This window comes from Phalaenopsis equestris, unplaced genomic scaffold (assembly GCF_001263595.1).
Source record: "Phalaenopsis equestris unplaced genomic scaffold, ASM126359v1 Scaffold000332, whole genome shotgun sequence".
Taxonomy (NCBI): domain Eukaryota; kingdom Viridiplantae; phylum Streptophyta; class Magnoliopsida; order Asparagales; family Orchidaceae; genus Phalaenopsis; species Phalaenopsis equestris.
This window is the reverse complement of record NW_018164774.1, coordinates 71,713-94,353: the sequence shown is the minus strand read 5'-3', so window position 1 is coordinate 94,353 and position 22,641 is coordinate 71,713. Positions and strand designations below refer to the sequence as shown.

At 32.6% G+C, this 22,641-nt stretch overlaps 1 protein-coding gene across 1 annotated transcript; it reads right to left on the bottom strand.

Annotated features, from left to right (window-relative positions):
* Positions 1-17,799: 17,799 nt before the first annotated feature.
* Positions 17,800-21,836, bottom strand: LOC110025792. Its single transcript, XM_020726449.1, has 2 exons — positions 21,540-21,836; positions 17,800-17,917 (listed from the first exon to the last, which is right to left on the bottom strand). The coding sequence occupies exons 1-2, from the start codon at positions 21,834-21,836 to the stop codon at positions 17,852-17,854; spliced, it is 363 nt and encodes a 120-aa protein (XP_020582108.1). The 3' UTR covers positions 17,800-17,851.
* Between the last annotated feature and the right edge of the window lie 805 nt (positions 21,837-22,641).

Below are 22,641 nucleotides of genomic sequence, written 5' to 3'. Positions count from 1 at the left end.
ATATATATATATATATATATATATATATATATATATATTAAAATATGGAATGGGGACTTACGAGATCTTCAGAGTGGTTGCTCTACCAACAAACCACAGTAATGGCTATTACTTCTAACACCACTGGAATAGTCTACCAAAGCCTTCGAACAAAACTCCCAGCAAAAACAAAAACCTGTAGTCACAAATCTGAGTATCCAGTGCCGAGAAGTCCAAGTACCCACAACATTAAATTTAAAATTACTCATAAAGCAAAAAATAAATCACACTCTATTGAAAGGTGAATCAAGAGAATCACTTAATAAAAGACACTTTAACTGATGCATCCGTGTAACACCCACGAAAGGATTTGAAGTATCTTTGCCTTTCCTAGCGAACCAATCAGCAGGGAAGTTCCCTTCACGGAAAGTGAAAGACATCTAGATATTAACATTGAACTTCTCTATAGTTTCCTTAATTCTATTCCAAGTGCACAATACATTCCACTTGGGTAAAGATAGAGCACCAAAATCTTTATATAACGATAAAGAGTCTGTCTCAATGATGACATTAAAAAATTTACAGGAGATAGCAACCTGTAGAGATAATAAAAAAGCCCAGCATTCCTCAAAAGGAGATGAGGCAATAATAGGTGAAGCAAAAAAAAAAAAAAACAAAGACAATGACCCAAATAATTCCAGAAAACCCCACCAGCACCAGCTGTCATGGAAGCCCAACTTTCACCAATATTAATCTTGCTCCAACCCGGCGGAGGTGGTTGCCACTTAACCAAAATGGCCATCCTATCCACCCTTTTATGAACCAAGGCAACATCTTTCCAAGAGAGTAAGTAATCATTTATGAAGGAGCTTTGCAACCAATACATACATACACACATATACACATATACATAGATATACATATACATACATACATATAGATGCATACATACATACTATATATGCATAAATACTATATATATGCATTTATTACAATCTATTGTTATAAAATAAAATAATGATAATATTTTCATTTAAATGATCAAAACTCATACCACATCATAGATATAGAGGCTTAGCTACTTCGATCTATGAAGGAAATTTTGATGTGCTAACTCGCTTGACTATTCCATTACCGAAAAGAAAAATCAGATTACCATCAACCTCACTCACATCTCCCCATGAATTATAAAGCTGTCAATAATGTGCTGAAAGGGCCCTCCACTTACTAGGTCAACTAAAATGCTGTAGAGCAGCCTATGTTGGCTAGGGGTGAAAATGAGTCAAGTTGGCTCGGGCTTGGCTCGACTAATTACTCGTAAATTGAGCTCGATATAGAGCTAACAAGTCAAGTTCAAGTTAGTCTCGACTTAACTTGTTAGCTCGTTAGTTGGCTCGTTCAAAAAAAAATATTAATATAAAATATACTCAAAATATATTATATTTTTAGTTGAATATTTTATCTTTAAAAATAATAAAAAAAGTTAAAAAAAACTAATATTTTATAATTTATATTATGTCATTTCTAGTTAATTTGCTTCTAATTGCTGATTCTATTTGTCATTTTATTTTACCACCACGTTAGATTAATATTATTTTTTTCTCTTTTATTTTAACCAAATCGGCTCGTAAGCTGCCTCGAACTCGTAGACAGAAACTCGACCTCGAACTCGATGAATTTAATCAACTCAAGCTCATATCGAGGGTGCACGGCTCAATACCAACTATCACCTCTTCGTTTAGTTAATATTCAATAAATATTACATGCACCAACTATTATTATCAATTTTTTTTTTTTTATCACTCGTACATAATTAATTCTCTAGAATTCTCTTTTTACCTTCCATTAAGAAGTCATTTATTACTCTTCTAATAATTTTCAAAATACTTTGGATGTATATATATATATATATATATGTAAATGTTATATATGAGCACAAAAATGAGAATTCAATTAGGACATACGAGATCACCTGCTCATTTTTAAACTCTATTATAGACAACCATAAATGAAAAAAATAGGGGTGAAATTCATGTTTAATATCAAACAACCCTCTTATACTTGATTTTTTAACTCCAAATAATCTTCACACATAAAAAAATCTTCATTGTTGAATGTTGTGTCGATATATATTTTTGGTCTTTAGACTCGCGTGCTCTCTGTCGCTCCCTTTCCTCGCCATAGATTCTTAGATATGATAATAGTGTGTATTAATCTTTTACTTCTGCAATGAAAAATGGATTCTTAGCTAGCACCATTGCAAACTTAATATCAATCTAAATATTAGTTGCTTTTTATTGTAATAAACTTTGCTCCGTTAAGAAGTTTTAGAGCTGAATTGCATGGCAAACACACGAGCGCGTGATCATGTACTTCACAAATAGAAAGGGTGGTAGTTATCTTTTTCTTTAGCATCAAAGTAAAAGCAGTGTCGCTTATGTAGAAGACAAATTTAGGATGCTCCTTAAATCATCTATGCTTTTGAAGTGATCACTATCAATATATTCTACTAGCATGAAAGTGCATGCTAGATGATGAATAAAGCAAGTTAATTCTATTGTTCAAGTGGTACATGATTCAAGCTAATTAGTAAACTTCAAGTAGGTGCTTTTTGGAATCTCCACGTAGTTGTATACCCCAAGGATAGATTCACAAAAATGAAAGTCAATGAGGTGATCAAGATGGACTCATCAAATGGGTTTGAAGAAAATGGAGCTCACCATCCTATTTTATGTAGACTTGCTAGCTGAGTGACTATGACTTTGCAATAAACATGAGTATTGAATTGGATATTTAGCTAAGCTAACTGCTAATTCCTTAAATCTTAGTTTTATTTAAAAATTTTCCCAAAAAAATGAAAAAATAAATAAAAAGAGTTTTTAAGAATGCTGTTAAGTAAGGATTTATACTACACAATTTATTTTGAAGATTTTCTAATGAGAGATAATACTCTTGATCTACAGTTAACCTAAAGTGATATTACAGATGGCTGTAATAAACATACGTTTTATTTTTTTTTCAATTAATAATAGTATTGTTTCTTAGTCTCCTTTGATGACATAAGAAATGTAAAATCTTGGATTTATTAGGAATACTTCTAACAAAATCAATTCAACTATTTCTAAAGATTATTATTTCTCAAAAGCTTGCAAATCTTCAAGTATGATACCTTACATGCTCAAAGACATCTTGATTTACCTATTCTCTTTCTCTATTTCTCTTCGAAGACTTACAGATAACACAAAGTTTTAAGAAGCGACTCACCAAATCACTATTAAATGAAGATTAAAGAACCCAACATAACATAGAAACCCTTAACTTATAAAAGCAACAAATTACACATATAAAAACTTAAGGTATACCAAAAATTAATCTCTTAAACCTTTAGTTTACAAACATGTTGAATAAAGACCATAAAAAGTTGAACAATTTCAAAAAAATCTACACAAATTTAAAGTTGAAGTAAGGACAGAATGAACTAATTTTCTTTTACCCCAGTTTTATTGAAGATGACACTTCTTCCCGTCTAGCCTATTTCTAGACCTTAGGATCTAGTCTTAGAAACTCTTTTGGAAGATTTATCTGGAAGACTAGACTATGGCTAAAGCCAACTAAAACCAAATGAAATAATTTCTCTTTGGTTCAAGATCAACTTTGATATTCTTTAACTCAATTAATTAAAGTTAAATGAACCAAAATTGGATTATTTATAACCAAGCAACCTAGCCTCTTCTTATGACGTATTGTACTCTCATGCCACCCTTAGGTAGGACCCTTTAAACCCCATGAAGCAAATTTAACTTAAGCCCTAAAATATATTTATATGATTCCTTTTTTCTTCTTAACTTAATTAAAGTTCCTTAAATATTTAAATGGAGCAAATAATCAATTAAAAAATAAATTAAATTAAACAAAAACATGAAATATTAATTTGATTTAAAAGGTAAACTTAGCTTAACATGACCTATATAAGTGATCGATGAGTTAAAGATCACCTAATTTGAAATTAATGTAATTCAAATTTAGAAAAATATAAATAAAGGATTTTAAAATCAAAATCAATAAAAATGAATAAAAATTGAAACTAATTCAATTAAGATTGGGTTGATGGGTCACATGATCCATTATTAACCTAAATGGGTATTATTAAACCAAGCTCATTTGAATTCAAAATAAATATCAATCCAACCAAATCTAAAGCTACCTAAAATTCCTACCTGCACTCCCAAGCATTACCATCACCACTTGAACCTAGTTTAGCCAAAATTAAGCTTGAATTGAACCCAACCATATGCAAGTTTTGAATTAAATCAAAAATTAACTAACCAAGAATAGAACCAGCCCAAAACTGGTGAAATATGGTATGACTTGAGCTTATTGAGAATCCTTCCAAGCACTGCACTACCATTACCACTTACTAAGCAAACATTTCCAAGCTAAGGAATGTGCTTGAGTTCTAGTTAGACTACCTAACTAGCAAACTTAATATCCTCAAAACACCTAGATAATCTCAATTTGACATTCTTAAGTAAATTAATTTTCTTATGCAAAAAAAATTAGGCTAAACACTATTTGTGCCAAAACACTATTTGTGCCCAAATAACCCAATTTTGAGCTCCTCACAACCAGACGAGGAGGCTCTTGTGAGGCAAGATGCTACAATGAACGAATAAATCTACCAGTTACGCTAAACACTATTTGTGCCAAAATAACCCAATTTTGAGCTCCTCACAGCCAGACGAGGAGGCTCTTGTGAGGCAGGATGCTACAATGAACGAATAAATCTACCAGTTACGCGAGCAGATACTAGAAGATCAACATAAAGTCTAGGACACTATAGCGAGCATCACGGAGACCTTAGAAGATAGCCGGGATAAATAGCCAATGACATCCGTGTAGGAGGAGGAGGAGGAGGAGGATGGAGATGATGAATATATTTTTTTTTTTTCAGCAATTATGTTGAAAATTTATTCTAAAATTTTTTGGATTAATTTTATAATTCTTATTTGAGATGATTTGTGACAGTATTTTCCTTTTATGAATTATATTATTTAGAGATTTAATCTGTGATATGACTATACTTAATGTGTTATGTAATGTGAAATGTGTTTTTTGTGCAGGTTGTGGAAATGTAATTGATGTTTTATTTTATTTTTTTGTTACAGTTTTTGTTACAGGTTTGTATCAAATTTGTGTCTGTTTTCGGATGCAAAATTTGATGCTACATCAACAATATTATTTCATATTTTTTTGTTACAGCTTTGTATCAAATTTGTGTCTGTTTTCGGACGCAAAATTTGATGCTACATCAACAATATTATTTCATCGTTCTATAAGTAAATATTATTGATTTTTTTTTTTTTTTTGTGATGGTTTTGTAATTGTATATTGACACTAAGGCAGTTGTTTTGCATAGACTAGAAGTAAGGTGATACTTTTTGGACTAACGTGTCTTTTTTTTCAAGAGGTTGTGGTAAGAAAATATAAAAGCGTGCCTGAAACAAGTAAAATTTTAAACTAATATTTTTTTTGTAGGCGCTAGCTGTGCTTATGACCGTCTTGTCTTAGTAGGATAGGGGGCTTGGTCTTTGAGGGTGGTAAGTTCACATGTGAGAGCCATATACCTATTATAGATGTTTATTAGCTTTTTTTTTGTTAATTCCTTCTCTTTTAAGATTTTTAGATGGGCCTTTTACCTTAAAATATAATTCATAGGACTAGGTTAAGGCTCATAAGGGTAGTATGTGCGAGGAAGACTGATTGGTGATGACTTAGAATGTATGGAGGACCCAAACTATGTACGAAAATCATCGAAAGATAGAGGATGAGAAGAACCTGTGGATCATCCTTAGTTCTAGGATTACTCTGAGCTATATATGGGTTGTTTCTTAGTTGTCCTTTTTTTTATATTTCAAACTATATAGGATTACTAGGCCACACCATCTTATTTCAATTTTTTTTTCTTACTCTTACTATAATTTCTTGCTTTGTGCTTATTTACTTAATTACGCACTAGAACTACAAATTTTTTCATAGGTTTATATTTTGTGATTTTTTTCCAATGATTAGCTTAAATTTTATTGTCATACTCTTAACAAAACTAAATTATCTACCCAAACTAAGAACTTTAATTACAGTTTTAAATTATAACTCAATATCAGAGTAAATATAAAATTATAACTTATAGGTTAAAAAATTAACTAAAAAATTAGTTATAAATCAATAGAAGTAACCAACTCATATGCATTGATTTTGGTTTCTCTTCTTTTTTAGGCCTTTCTCTTATTACAAGAAAAGGAGGGTTCTTACCTATGAGGATCACCACTCTTTTGGGGAAGTATATCTTTCATACATGTCCTTAAATCAACTTCCATGATGCATATATACGTATGTTAAGGTCCGAACATAACTTTGAATCATACAAAATTAAAATATTAGTTGAGTCAAACTTATTAAATGTTTAAAATGTAAAATTTACATTAGTTAAATGCATTTGTACCGGGTCGTTCAATCTTTAGAGTTAAGTTGCAAGTCCTACTACATCAATTCTAAGAAAATGAAAAGCTACCACTTTTAATGTGTATGTGAATAACTCATAAATTTAAAATATGGGTGGTATTAGTTGGTTGCCATATTTATGTGGTGTTATAAGTCTATAAGGGTTAAAAATATTTATGTGGTGTTATAAGTCTAGAAGGGTTACAAATCTCAGTGAGAGAAAAGTTATTAAGTCTTATTCTCTCTCTTATACTAGGTTTAAACCTCTTATTCTTATCAGCAGGGTTCACCTAAGAGTACGTTTTGAGATGGTTCTATTGGATTTGCCATTAGATGTGTTCTTTCTTAGTCTATTTCACAACTTTGTATGTTAGAATGTATGCCATGAAACTTATAAATTAAAATGACAAACTTAAATAAAAAATATCAATTTCAACTTCCAAATTGTATGGCCTAATTATATAATAGACTGAAGTATTAATTGGCTTCTCGGTATCAGATACTCTCTACTTCTCATCCCATTTAAAACTTTAAATTTATAATTTTGACATGAAATCTTTGAAATTCATTAAAAAAACAAGCTTGTATTTTAATCAAGAGTTGCCCTAAGAGGTTGCTCCTCTGAGGATATAATTAAATTTATGGGTATGCCTATTTAAAGATACCAAATCCCAAATAATATAAATTATATCCTAGATTTTTAATATAGCCTAGCTACACAGTTGCCCAAAGTAATAAATAATCATTTTATGATTGGATTCTTTGTAAAGTACTATTTTTACATTTTAAGGTGATATTATGTGTTATTCAATCATAAATGAGAAATTTTTAATTTTTTTTGTGATATGTTCATTCTATCTCTCAGGTAGAATGTATCCTCAACAAAATAGATATCTTACCTTTTTTTTTGCATACATTCCATTGGTTCTCCTTTCATTCTTTATGCATGTTAAAGAAAAACTATCATTATTTTCTCTTTATTCTTTCGTACAGTTGACTCTTTTATATATTTTATGCTTAGATGCTATGCATTTCCTTGAAATAATGGCCAAATTTATTTTACTTATAACATTTAATTGTATAATTATCATAACTCTAGTTTTAATGCCATATTCTCATTGATCTTACTATTTGCTATAGCAGTTGTTGTTGTTACAATCCCATCCTCACTCCATAATATGAATCCATTCTTTTCTTGCTACCTCTTGCTTGTTGGCTCCTATTATTGATTAAGTTTTTGCCTTTCTTAATCAATTTGAGAACTAACTTTAGTAGTTATTTAATAATATTTTATTGTATCACTAGATTGTAATGAAACTCAGAGTCTCACTATTATCATGACATATAGATCTTTAGTTTCTACAATGATAAATATACTATCAATCTTGAATCAAATGATCAAAGATTCATTTCAAAGATGGTCATATTTTCTAGCTTCTTGTCATTTCTATTTAGTTGATATGAAAATGACTTAATAAAAGTAGTGAAAACCTAACCATTTTTTACATGTAAAGTATCAAATTGGCTTGTTGACATTTGAGGTCGTAAATTTTTAATCCTTTAACTTTCTTTTCTCTTTTATACAAAAGTTGGAGCTTCTCTCGTGTTTTCTTAGTCAAAATAGTACTTGAGATCAATTTTTTCAAAACTATAATCATCTAATTCTTAATTAATGAGGAAGAGTGCATATTTTATATATCTTCTTTCTTAATTAAGTCTATTAATATATATGTTTACAATGAAGATATAATTGACTCGTCACTTGGCTCATGGTAGCTTTTTTCCACAACCTTCTAAGAATTATGCAATTCAAGAAGTGTCTTCAATTTTGATGCTAATAATTCTAGTTGCTTGTCCTAAACTCCAAATAAAATCATATTATTGTTTGGCACCTCCCTTGTAAGTAACATTTAGGCTTGATCTCCATTTTGTTGGAATGGGAAAGCTTTTAGGATTAGGTAAAGCGGAGGAGACAAATAGTTACTCCATTTTAATGGAAGGCTTTACTTATTTTATTTCTTGTTTTGCTAATATATAAACTCAACACATCGTCATTATTTATATTAGTGACATCTCCTTTAGAATTATGAAAAAAAATTCTAATTTGATGGTCATAGTTAGTTCCATAGAATTCTATTTTTTCTTCTATTATAGAGTTCATTAATTACTATTTTGGATTTCTTATAAAGATGAGTCTTAAATATATTATCTAGACACATCAAAAGACATTTCTAGATTATCAACTCATTTTTAGAATTTAATTTGAGAACAAAGCCTAAGTAATCATGGGCAAAAATGATGTTAAATTCCAACATTATTCATATAAAACATAGAAAGGCAGAGGTAGATGAGAACGGTTAGGTGAATGAGTGACTTGACACTTCGAGACAAAATTCAAAATGAATATATCCGTGACACATTTGTTGTAGCTCCAGTGGCAGGCAAGATTAGCGAGATTCATCTGAGATGGCTTGGTCGCATTAAACGTCGACCATCTGATGATCTGATGTTTTAGATTCAACTAATGTGAAGAAAGGCAGAGGTAGACCTAAAAAGACTTAGACATATTATATAAAAAAATGATCTCAATCTATTAGAATTAAAAAAAAAAATATGACACTCAACAGAACACAGTAGAGAAAAAGGATTAATGCACCCGACCTCACTTAGTGGACAAAGGCTTGTTGTTGTCGTATTCATATAAAACACAAATATTATGAAATCATTAGGGTAAAACCACCTTTTGGTTGATTAGATTTTATTGTTGGTAGGTTCATTGTTTGTTGAATGTATGGGTGAACAAAATATTTTGTTGGCCGAAAACTGCTTGGAAAGTGGAATCAAATCAACACATGCTCTTCAAATATTTGCTAACAGTATGCATTTATTCCACTTGGGATGGTAAATACCACCATCAGTTTGGCTGCAAATAAACGCAGAAATCAACGAAGGCGGAAAGAAAGATTTTTAATTATAAACTACGGAATCTTGATGAAAAAATAAAAATAAATAAATAAAAAGAAAGGTTTGCGGACGCATTGGGAAAGGGAATGCTAAATTTTTATGCACGTTTGGGGTAACTTATAGGGTGCGGCGGCGCTGTGAAAACGCCGTCTTCCTGTTTGAATGTCGCGACCGGGTGTAAATTTTTTTGTGCTGCGGCGCTTTAATATCGCCATTTCCTTCATCGCTTCGCAAACCGGCCACCTCCCCGCGTCCCGCATATGATTTTTGCGATTAGGAAAGAATTCCTGTGGTGCCCTCGATACCTCGCCCTCGCCCTTTCCAGAGAATCACAGATCTCCCTCGCCTCGCCCTTTCCAGTAGAATCGCAGATCGGCGCAAGGTATTATTTTCGACCTCCGATATCCCTCTATTTCCTTCCCACGAGCCCTAACAATTCGATTTTCCTTTTTGATTCGTAAGGGATGTTTTCCCCTGCGATCCTTGGAAAGTTCCTCTTTTCTGTTGGTTTTTTTGGGAGGTGGAGATGCAAGCAATATAATTTTTTTTTAAACTTTTGGTGTGATATATGAAATGAATGAACGGTTTTTCAATATATGCTAGCTTAGATCTGTGGCTTGAGAGTTACATCTATGAGAAAAGTGCATAACAATATCAATTACTTTCTAGTTGTAAAATATATAAATATTTGGCCTAATTTCATTAGAATTGAATACTCTAACTTGTAGCCAGTCTGCTAGGCAGCAATTGCTCATCTTCGTTGATGAAGTCAATTGCTTGGAGAACAATTGCTCATATTTTAATATTTTTCATTGTAGTTATACTTGTATTTATCATTTCTATTGTTTTTTATATTCACGAGAGTGTGAGCACTGTATGTTATCTTTTGAACTGATCTGTGATGATTTTTTGGTTCTGTATTATATACTTCTGTTCTCATTTTAGTTCTGTTGCAAATAGTTTCACCAAACAGGGGCATGAATGTCATTTATCTAGCAACAACTATCAATAAGTTATTCTGAATAAGCCGTCACAAACAACAAGCCAGTTTATTCTGATAAACTACAGATTATCAAAATAATTTACTTATAAACATATTATAAATAATCAATACCTGCCCCCAAACAAACCCTTCATATCTTTAGACTTCTACATAGATAAAAGTAAAATATTTATGGCTACATAGTATTGGGAGAGTGTTTATTAGCATAATTTACTACGGTTTAGACATAAGTTTAAGGTGAAACTAATCAAAAGAAAAAAACAAATTTTAATAAAATCTAACGCGCCATTAAATCAAAATTTCTCGTGTTTCATCTCTTTTATGACATAAATGAAATAGTATTAAAAAAACAAGCGATAAATTATTCTGCCTCATAAAACTAAAATTTCTTCGTTTGGATGTAAATTATGGATTTATTAAACCTGATTATTAGGTGGATTTAATGTATTTAAGTGAGGAAGAAAGCATATCGAGCTTTCATCCACAAATATTTTAACCCTGTTGAATTTGATAAATTCAGATTTATAAGCTTTACTAAATTCTATTTAAGTTAAATCCTAGGGGTAGCCAAACACCCCCTAAATTTTTTCTAAGCAACATATTGATCAAGTTTTGATAAATCTAAATTTATTAGATTTAGGGTCTCTTTGGGGCAGTTGCAGCTTATTGAATAATCTGCTGACAGACTGATTAAAAATAATTTGTCGATACGTATGTGTGGTGGCTATTATAAATTTTTATTATTTTGAAAATGTCAGTCCGCAGTTAGTAAGTTGTCACCGCACCTAGATAGTTGCGGTGTGAAAACGTTGCTTTCAGCGTTTTGAAAACACTTAAGTTGTCGAAACGCAGTTTATACAAATAGACCAGGTGTTTTCCCAAAACACCACCGCACCAAATAAGTTGTCCCAAACAGATCCTTAATCAATTCTATTTAAAAGTAAGATGGAGTAAAAGCATCTTAAAAGCTGAAAATAAATCTGGGCGTGAGAAAATTGAGACGTAATTTTCGGCACAAAGAGTAAGATCTTGACGCTTCTGTAACGTGAAGCGTGGGATTCCCTATCAAATTATGGTTAAATAGTCAGTAAAAAGCTAATGTGAATGTCTAATAACTTTTGGACTTAATGGAGCTATGCCATTTGCCCCCAAGAATTCCAACAATGCAATAATTCAATATTATACATCCCTTTATTAAAATTTCGACGCAAGTACATACACGAAAAATAATACGTGTCAGATAGTTATTCATGGGTCGTCCCATCACCCACAAGTCAGGTGTATGATGGCGTGCCACATACGAACTCAGTAATTTCTTCGAGTGGTGGTAACTTAAATTGTGACTTTACATGCTAAAAGATGAAAGATCATGTGTATGATGATCATGTGGCGGCCCATAAATGGTTGTTCAAATATGGAGCAACTGAATCTAATAAGTTCTCTGAGTGTGGAACCCTACAAATTGTGACTTTACATCATGAAAAGATGACAAATGAGGTGTATGATGATGTGGTGACCTGTGTCGGACCTAATAATTTTTTTTAATGGTGGCACCCTGAATTGTGACTTTACATACTAAAATGATCTCAATATCTTTCTGCTACGCTACACACACAAATACAAATATATATATATATATATATATATATTTAGATATATATAACTTCATTGGGCCCACCAAAGAAGCCCACCAAAGAAAATCAAGAAAATAAGTCAAAAAGCACTACATGAAAATTGAATTTATTTATTTATTTTCCTTAAAATGGCCTTTTGATTAGATTTTTGGTGGCCTACCATGTGCAACAAAATCTTCATATAATGGTAGTATAATGAGCTAAAAAGTGGCCAAAATTTTGTGGGACAAGGCCCAATCAATACTAAATGATGTTCATATTAATCAAATTGAGATTGTAAAGTTATATAATAATGTCTATATCTTAATTAGACAACACATAATTAAAGTAATTTAACCATAAGTGAAATTGATTTAATGTTCTATTAAAGTTGTCAGTCAATAATAATTTTATTTCCTAGATATAATAGGTATATTCCTATCATAATCAATGCTAATGATCCCAATTATATTATATCTATAAAATATGACAAAATCTAGATTATCATATGCCTATTTCATATCCAAAACTCCATTTGATTTAGCCTTTATATTACATTATGATTTTTCATATGTAGAGCACACAAAATTTTAAGAAATGATTAGCCAAACTATAGCTACATAATGTACAAGTTAATCAAAACAACTTGTAAAGTTTAATTCCATTGAATCAACACATTATGCAATGAAGATAGACATTGTTTCCCATAAGTCTAAATTTAGACTTTGTCAATAAACATAAATGAGATATCCCAAGTAGGGTTGTCAAACAGCTCGTTGTTCGGGAACAGCTCGTGTTCGGCTAGTTAAGAAGCTCGTGTTCGGCTTGTTCGCTAAGTTAACGAGCCGACACGAACAACAAGAACAAATATTTGTTCGTTCATGTTCGGCTCGTTTTGGCTCGAAATACTATTAATCAATTATATATATATATTTTTGCTGAGTAGTATTTTTAAAAAGATTAATTCACTACAAAGTTACAAAGATTTATAATCAATTAAAAGTATTAATGAAGAAAATAGAATAAAAATTATTAATTTAGATTCAAATGATGTTTTGAATCTTGCCCCAATCCTTAACATCTTATAGCTATGTGATTAGGGTTGTCAAAACGATTCTTTGTCCGTGAACGGCTCCTGTTCTGCTAATGTTCGGCTAACTAAGCAAACGAGCCGAACACAAACACACTTTTTGTGTTTGAAATATAAACAAGTCGAACTTGAAATATAAATGAGCCGAACACGAGCTAGCCTGGGCTCGCTCGTGTTCGTCTCGTTTACACCCCTAATCCCAAGTTGTTCTACACATAATAAAATTAGTAAGAAATATAGAATTAGGTTTTGAATTCCACAAGATTTTGGACATTCTTTTCTAATTTCATAACCCAAATTATTTTATTTCCACAAGATTTTGGACTTATTCTTTTCTAATTTCATAACCCAAATTATTTTATTTATGTATAAAAATGTATATTTCTTTTGTTAATTAAAATAATGATATTTTTTATATAATATAATAGATTTGGATGATGTTTATGTTGTAAGTAACATTTAGGGGTTACATATGTCAATACCTATTAAGCGGGGGGGTATGTATGTAAATGCCCCCTTATCTTATTGGGTTTAAGTCATTAATGTGGGCCTTGGGCCCAGAGAGCACTTAGCACAAAGATTAGTTCTGATTTTAGGATGATTCTGATGAAACTTCGATCCAAGTAATTTGATATAATTTATTTAAATTAATAATATATAAATATTAATTTTTAATTTTTCTTTTAAAATTACAGTTTGGTTGAAATGTGTTTTCTTCTATGTATTCGGATTCCTTTGATAATCTTTTACATTTGAGAAATGTTCGCTTAAATGAACAACCATTTATTCGAAGTATTTTGGATATTTTGATGTTGAGACAGCGAAATGCTAGCAAAAGTCGTGGAGATCTCGTGTTCTGAAATGAAAGAGAAATACATATAACCTACAAATATATTTTAATATTTTGTAGGCATTAGGGGAAAAAATCAATATGCTTTAATATTTTGTTTAGTTCACATTAAATTGTTGATAATTAAAATTCAAAATAATTTAAAAATACAATATTTATAAAGAAGCAAAAAGTAGGATTAGCAACTAGTTAATGTAAACAAAAACTATGAAGTGAGATTTAGGGAGAGGAGTTGAGAAGAGAATAAAATGGAAGAGAAAAGAGAGGATAAGAAATTGAGAAAGAAGGGGGTGTTAATTTCTATTTAGTCAAAGGTTGGAGAAAAATATGAGAGGAAATTTAGGACATATTCAAGATTATTTTTATTTTTTATTTTTAAGAATATGTTTATTTAATGGTTATTTTATAATTTTTACTTTTATTTTTAAAAATAATCCATCCTTTTCTTAAAATCACTCTAAAATATTTTTAAAATACTCAAATTAATTTTTTTCATGTTTTAAGAGTTTGAAACATAATCATATTTTTTAACTTATCAAATAAATTTTATTTTATATCAAAACAAAAAACAAAATAATATTTAATTCATGATAATGAAATTCTTGATTGCAATCTCCTTAAATAGGTAAGAGCTAACAAAATAGCACATGAACAAGTCAATTAATCATTGATTTGATGTTGTCACCAAAGTATTCTTTAACTACTATAAATATATCACCATATGATGTATCTTGGTAGAATAAAAACAATGGGGTATCTATTGCTTTATTATAGATCTTTCATTTTAGATTTCAAATATTACTTTTAGTTTCCTAGTTTTGCATTTGTAGTCTTATGTTTTTGTTATCTTCATGGTACCGAAGCAATGCCCAAGCTAATTAGGGTACATCTAATGTACTCTTTACCTCTATCAATTTTCTAATCTCTCCTTTCCTTGTTTTGATCATAATCTTCCCCCTCTTGGAAAATTTCCAACTTTAAAAGCACAAAGAATTAGCTCTTCTTTCTAGGCAATGCACTGAAATAGCTTAGTCTCTTTGGTTTTTTTATGACCGAAATGAAAAATCAAGTCACTATCATCTTACTACAAATAATTATACCATATGGTGAGCTTAAATAATAAAATTTTCTCTATCAATGACTTTCTCGGATTCCTAGATGGAAAAATGCTATTTCCTCTGATACTTATCACTAAATCAGGTACTCCGCTTACAACAAATCCCCAGTATTTTATATAGCTCCTTATTAATAATAATTTTCAATGGCTCTATACACCCTTAAATTTCCTGCTATTCTTCCTTATATACTTAATCATCCTACTACTTGTGATATTGGGATGAATGTTGAACATCATCTACAACCAACCAATAGATTACAAGTAACACAACTTAAGAATGAAATTCACCACACCTCTATGTAGATCAAATTTTTGACCTAAAATCTTTCTACTATCAATACATTAGCGGATAATATTTCTATATTAAGCTATCATATCGCCAATATATATATATATATATATTTCTTTGTACTCTTAATATCCAAATTTTTTTGTATCAAGAATTTAAGATTGTGATTCATACTAAATTACAATGAATTGGTTTGGATGACCTTTAGTCATTACTCTGTGGTGAAAAAAATAAAACTTTCCAATGATAGTATTAAAAATGAGCAGTCACCCAATACGCACTTAGCTCTTATGACATCAAGGGGCCATACTTCATATGGAACATGAGGAAGGAGTTGAAGTTAGCCAACTGCTTAGGCAAGGACATGCTGCCAATACTCTATATCCACCACATTGTGCCCAATATATCACAAAATAGGTCACTTTGGTATTCAATATTGGCATAGAACAAATTTTGAATAATTACCCTCTAATCACGCTCTCAGTACTACCAATACCAATTGGATAAGACTCGAGAGCATTAACACCCCTCAGTTTAGATTTAAATCAATTGTAGTTGGCCAGCCCAACAAATGGAACAAAGCAAGAAATTGTAGGTAAGGGATAAGCTATTCTAATTCAACACATCATTGATGGTATACATTCTACACCTACTCGTAAACTAATTCTCATTGATCTTCAACATATTCCCCTAATATTGCATAATCTTCTATCAATACATGCTAAAAGAAATACAATTAAAACCAGCGATAAACTGATGGCCTAGAGTGTATAGGTAATTTTGTCTTTATTTAAGGCTTTTCAAAGGTTAATATAACTGACAGCTTTACTGCCAGTGAAACCGTGAATTTTTAGTGAATCTACTTTCTTACGACCATCAAATACTAACTGATTATCATAACCATTGGTTCATACAAATTATAAAGCAACGACCAGACGCAATTAGAAAGTTAGATCATTGGCTTTTGGGCAATTAATCACTAACAATCATGATATGTTAGTTGACGAATAAATACTTCAATTGTTAAGAAATTAAAAATTGGCAGTGAAATATTGTCAGAAAGCTATTGAAAAGGCACTTTATATCAACCATTTCCCTCTCTCACGTGTGTCTTTTCTCCAGAGCCGGCCAACCCCTCTTGCATCCCATTTTTGCAAGTGTTTTCTTGAGTTCTTCCACTCAAAGTATAAGTAGCCTCTATTCGACTATTTCTCAAAGTTTGTATAATTTCAACGGTTGGATTTATTGCATTTTGAGATTAAGTGTTTTAGAGAAATTCATAATTTTAATTTGGTTTTCTATATTATTGATGTTGTGTCTAATTGTTATATGTTTGCTGCTGAGTACAATCTCTAATCTCAAAGGCCATGACAAAAATCCTGATCAACCGTTTAAAATAAGATATAGGAGGAATTGCTAAATCCATGATTTAGGATGAGTCTTATACATTTATAGAAACAAGGCCATAAGCAAGCTCCAGAAGTTTTCTTAATGGTTTCTACTTAAATCTGAAGCGTAGTTTTGTTACGGAAGCATAGATTTACCTTCGCACAGCTGAGTTTTTGTGTCATTCTTGTTCACCTCTCATCATTGTCTTTCTTAGCCTTATTTATATTTGTTTTCTTTGTGTAAACAGTAGTTGATAGCGTTCTCTATGAATTATGTTTCTCCTCTTTTTTTTTTCTGATTGAATGATATCAAGAGTCATTGGGCTTCCTTTTAAGTGTAAGTTAGCATTGAGCTTCTATATATCCATTGAAAAAATATTTTATTATTTATTGCAGTGGCCATTTTGCTGTTAAAGAGGTATCTTTGCTCGAAAAAGGAAGCTTTGCTCAACAATGAATTCTCCAAGTCTTAATTTGCTGATCTTATGTTTAAATATTTGAATTTCAAGAAGGGGCTTTTACATGTATTTCAGGCATAAGGTGTTATGCATGTAATAATTGGAGTTTTGTTGTTAGATATGTAAATACATAGGAATATGAGTGGTATGTACGTATATCTTGTTTTCAAGGATTCTTTCAATGTTTAAGCTTTTAAGAATTTGTTGCAGATTTTTTTAAACTGCTTCTATCATTGTCGTTTGTGTATATGTTAGTAACTTGGTTTTAGCTCTTTTGCATTATGAATGAGTTGAGCTATAGCTTCCTGTAAGTTTATGCATATTTACAGTCTTTACCTTACAAGTGGGCTAGAAGTGTTTTTCTACTGAGATCAAGAATTGTTATAATACAAACAATTTTGCTGAGTTATTTAATTCTTAGGTTAGTGAAGCCAGAAGCAAACTAGTAGTTGATTAAACTGATATGTTTCAAGCAAAAATTATAGAAGTAAGAGCAAAGAGAAAGCTAACTGCAAACAACTGAAATGGTGAGTTAGTTCCATATGTCGAGGACTACTTGAGAGAAATATCAACTAAAAAAGAACATGTAGTGGTAAAACCGTTCACTTTATAAAGCTGAGATTGAGGGGAGCCATGAAGTGCCAACAATACAAGGCCAAGAGGCAGACCTAAAAAGAATCGAATTAAAAACTTTCTTGAGAGCAACACCATGAAAAGAAAACATGTACATAATTGCGGGTGATGAATTGTAAGAGTCCGTTGAGTCAAGAAAGTTTGCAAGTGCCTGAAAATAAAAAAAACTACACTAATGCTCGAACCATACAATTACAACCACTGGATTTAGGGCAAAAGTACAAATAAGAAGAGATGGAATGGAACAACCTCACTGAGTGAAGCTTTACATTTGCTCCATTTTTTATAATTTTGGATTTGATTGATGTTTTGGGTGTTTTGTTACTACTTATGGTTCTTTGCATTCTCATTTCAGAGAGAAATATTTGCGTAAGTAAGACGCACACAGAGTTGCGTACATATGAGGTTATTCGGAGGGTACCTATAGCCTAAGTGTAACCTACCTGTACCCTCCGAATAACCTCATATGTATGCAACTCTGCGTACGACTTACGTACACAATTATTTCTCCATTTCAGGAGAAGGTTTACTTTCACATTTATATATATAGTAATTTGTGGTTACTAATGAGAAATATTTATAGACTAGCAAATAGCTTATCTTGTATTATAACTTTCTTGGCTTAGTTGCTCCACCTCTAGCACCATTGTATCTTAAACAGCAAATAGCTTTTCTTGTGCTTTATGCATTAATTTAACATTTAAAATTTAATGAACACAGCATCCCTACTAATCTTATATTTTACAACACAATGAAGTTCATTTAATCATTGAATCTTCTCTCTATATGGAGTTCAGTACCTGCATTTACATACATATCACACAAATCTAATGAAAATGTCAAACTTCAAGTCATATATTTTTAAATTTCTGAAAAATGGAGGAATGGGCATTGCTCCTACAATAACCTCTGCAGGTGAACAAAGGTGTTGAACTACTAAGCCAACATAGCAGCTGTTTAATTTCATATATTATTATTAACTTAGCTAGATTTCACCTGTTGCAAAAAGAAATATCATTCATGGGCTGCCAAGCTTGAATGAGTGCTTATCTTTGATAATTCGACAGGGTGATCCATTCTTCCCACATAAAAGTGAGAATGGAATGCAGAAGCTCAAGTGTGATTATAATGATATTAGTCCCTCTTGAGTTCATTTCAGTTGCACGACAATCAAATTTAATGAGTTTGGTTCATCCTATTTAGAGACAAAATGCGAAATGAATATATATGTGAGAGGGTTGGTGTAGCTCCTGCGACGGACAAAATTAAAAAAAGTCGTCTTAGATGGTTTGGTAACATTAAATGTTGTCATCTAATGATCCGATTAGGATCTAATGATCCGATTAGGAGAGTAAATGTTTTAGATTTGACTTATGTTAAGAAAGGCAGAGGTAAACGTAGGAAGACTTGGGCTTATTGTATAAAAAAAAATCTTAATTTATTAGAACTAGATGAAAATATGACACTAAATAGCGCTCAATGGAGAAAAAGGATTCATGTAGTCGACCACACGTAGTGGGATTAATGCTTTGTAGTTGTTGTTGTGTATAGTAGTATAATTTAAATAGTGAATTTAAAGAAAATCTAGCCAAACATTAAAAAAAAAATTTAAATCTAACCCTCCATTAAATTGAAATTTTTTGGGTTCCTTCTTCTTTCGGTGCTCTATCTCTTTAAGATGTAAATCCAAATCTATTAAATTCAATCTAGTACAGGCAATGAGGAGATCATGCAACGGATGCAACATACCAAATAAAAATATGGGTTTATTGGTTGATCACATCAATGGCGGTCGATCGATGGAGCCGAGGTGGTCAATCAAGCTAGCATGGGTAGCTCATCGATAGAGAGTGGTCAGCCGATATGATGGGGTTGGTGGCAGCCAATTGATCAGGTAGATCGAAGATGGTCAATCGGGTTGGGGTATTCGGTCGATCGACAAAGGATGGTCAGTTAATACAATCGGGTCAGTGGTGACCGATTGATCGAGTGGATCGAAGATGGTCGATCAGGTTGAAGTGTGCATTAGAATGACGAAGGATGGCCGATCGATGAGATCAGGCCGGTGGCTGCTGATTGATCAAGTGGATTGAAGATGGTCTATCAGGTCAGGGTGTGCGACCGATGGATGAAGGATGGTCAATCAATATGATAGGTTTGGCGACGGTTGATCAGTCGAATGGACCAAAGATGGTCTATCATATCGAGGTTTGCAGTCAATTGATAAAGCATGTCAATTGATGTGATTGGGGGTAACAGATTAATCAAGTAGACTAAAGATGGTTGATCGCTTTGGGGTGTGCGACTAATCAATAAAAGATGGTCGATCAATCTGATCAGGCCTGTGACGGTCGATTAATCAGTGGACCAAAGATGTTCGATCGAGTTCGGTGTGTGACTGATTAACGAAGTATGGTCAATCAATCAGATCAGGTCGATGTTGGTCGATTGATCAAGTGGACCGAACATGGTCGATCGAAGATAAATGGTTGATCTATGTGATCAGTTCAGTGGTGACTGATCGATCAAGTGGACCGAAAATAGTCGATTGCTCTGGGATGTATGAACGAACGATAAAGGATGATCGATCAAAAATGAGCAAGCCAGTGATAGCCGATCGATTGAGTATACCAAAGACGAATGATCAGGTCGAGTTGGGCGGCCAATCGATGAAGAATGGTCAATTGACACGATTGATTCGGTGGAAGCCAATCAATCAAATAGACTGAAGATGATCGATCGAGTTGGGGTGTGCGTCTAAACGATGAAATATGATTGATCTATGAGATCGGGCCGGTGGCAGCCCATCGATTGGGTGGACCGAAGATGGTCAATTGGGTCTGGGTGTGTGACTAGTCATGAAAGATGGTCGATCGTTACGATCGGGCTGGTGGTAGCGAATCAATCGAGCATACCGAGGATGATCAATCGGGCCAGGGTGTGCAGCCGCTCAATGAAAGATGGTTGATTGATAAGATCGGGCTAATGGAAACTGATCGATGGAGTAGACCTAAGATGGTCGTTCAGGCCGGGGTGTGCGACCAATCGATGAAGGATGGTCGGTCGACACAATCAGGCTGGTGACGACCAACCGATCGAATGGACCGAAGATGGTCGATCGGGCCGAGGGGTGCGACCGATTGACAATGCATGCAAAAATGAATGTTTCTTTTTTGTTAATGCAAATTTTTGAAACCATGGGGTGTACACAATAGAAAAGCAAACACATGCAATATGAGTCCCAATTAGGTTCGACAATGAATCGTGATCATCCTAGCGAACTCAACGGAAATCTAGAGTGAGTGATGAAGACGTGTACTAATGCATGTTACACGAGGCAACAAGATTTTCACCTCCATTTGCATGGCACTAAATGGAGTTGCAAATAGGTTTCTCCGTGATCAAGAAGACGATGACCAATGGAATGCCTTTGTCGATGGATTTCAAACGTCCATCTGAATGAATGAAATTACCGAGGCAAACGATGGATTAGTACAACCCCGACTTTCCCATTTTGACTAGAAAGAATGGGGTAGGTTTTCCTCTTTGGATTCATAAAGGCTTCCTCCACGCACACAAGAATTCTAACCCAACTCCCCTAACATCAAAACCTAGAGGCTCTAACAATGAAAATCTCATGAGTTCAAAAGATCTCACCTGATATGTTCTCTGGGCTTGTCCGAGCTCCTTTGAGGTGAGGATGACAAAGCCGAATCCCTTCTCCAAGATATTGAAGAAGCTCTCCTCGCCACAGAGAATGACAAGACCGCTTCTTCTCAGCTCTTTCCCCAAATGGCAGCCGATTCCAGTCTTCTCCCCAGCTGAGTCAGATATCCCTCGGCTAAAAATTTTCATTTGGCCTCTTTCCTCAATTGGCATAGCCCCAAGTATCAAAAGGATACCTCTTTTGGGTAAAGAATCAAACAAAAGGCATTGTCCAATGGTCCTAGCCATGTTGCCAGCTAAAATCCAGGGATCAAAGGGCAAAACAGGTAGTGCCGGTGTGGTCAAGCCGAACTCAGACTTGGTGTCTGTTTGGGACAGCTATAACTTATGTAATAATCTACTGATAAGCTGATTAAAAATAATCTGTATAATAATCTACTGATAAGTTGATTAAAAGTAATCTGTTTATAAGCTTGGTGCGGTGGCTATTATAATTTTTTATTTTTTAAAAAAAAATTTTTTATTTTTTTAAAAAAGTCACACCGCTGTCAGAAAGTTGTCACCACACCTTACCTAGCAGGTGCGGTGTGAAAACACTGTTTTCGACGTTTCGAAAACATATAAGCTGTCAAAACACAGTTTATCCAAATAAGCTAGGTGTATTTTCAAAACGTCACCGTAATAAATAAACTGCCACAAACAGATCCTCGATCACGCCAATATTGATATAAGAATAAAATAATCCAATATAAATAATATAGATTATTTAATACTTTTCACGTTACCCAACAAATTTATAACTAATGGAGGCGGTGTCCTTTGTCCTGCCAATTGTGCTTGTCCTCCAAGCAAGCTGTGTCTACTTTCCTCGTGAAAAAATATAAAGTGAAAAAAATTGCCATGCAAATCAATTAATTTTTTGGTTGGGAGTCTAAAATTTTAACATGACATTTTAAACTTAAATTTGTGGACTTATTTGCATCAATTAAACTCTCTCAAATGTCCATAAGTAAAATAAATAAATCAATCAATAAATTCCCACCTGTGGTGGAGAAAAATTTGTGTATTTAAGACGTGCTGCATATGTCAGGGA

Excerpts from the sequence above, each read along its gene's own strand:
- LOC110025792 (XM_020726449.1), bottom strand. The coding sequence starts at position 21,836 with ATGGCTAGGACCATTGGACAATGCCTTTTGTTTGATTCTTTACCCAAA. Across the intron at positions 17,918-21,539 it reads AAGCCCAGAGAACATATCAG|GTCTGCCTCTTGGCCTTGTA; the intron begins GTGAGATCTTTT and ends GATTCTTTTTAG.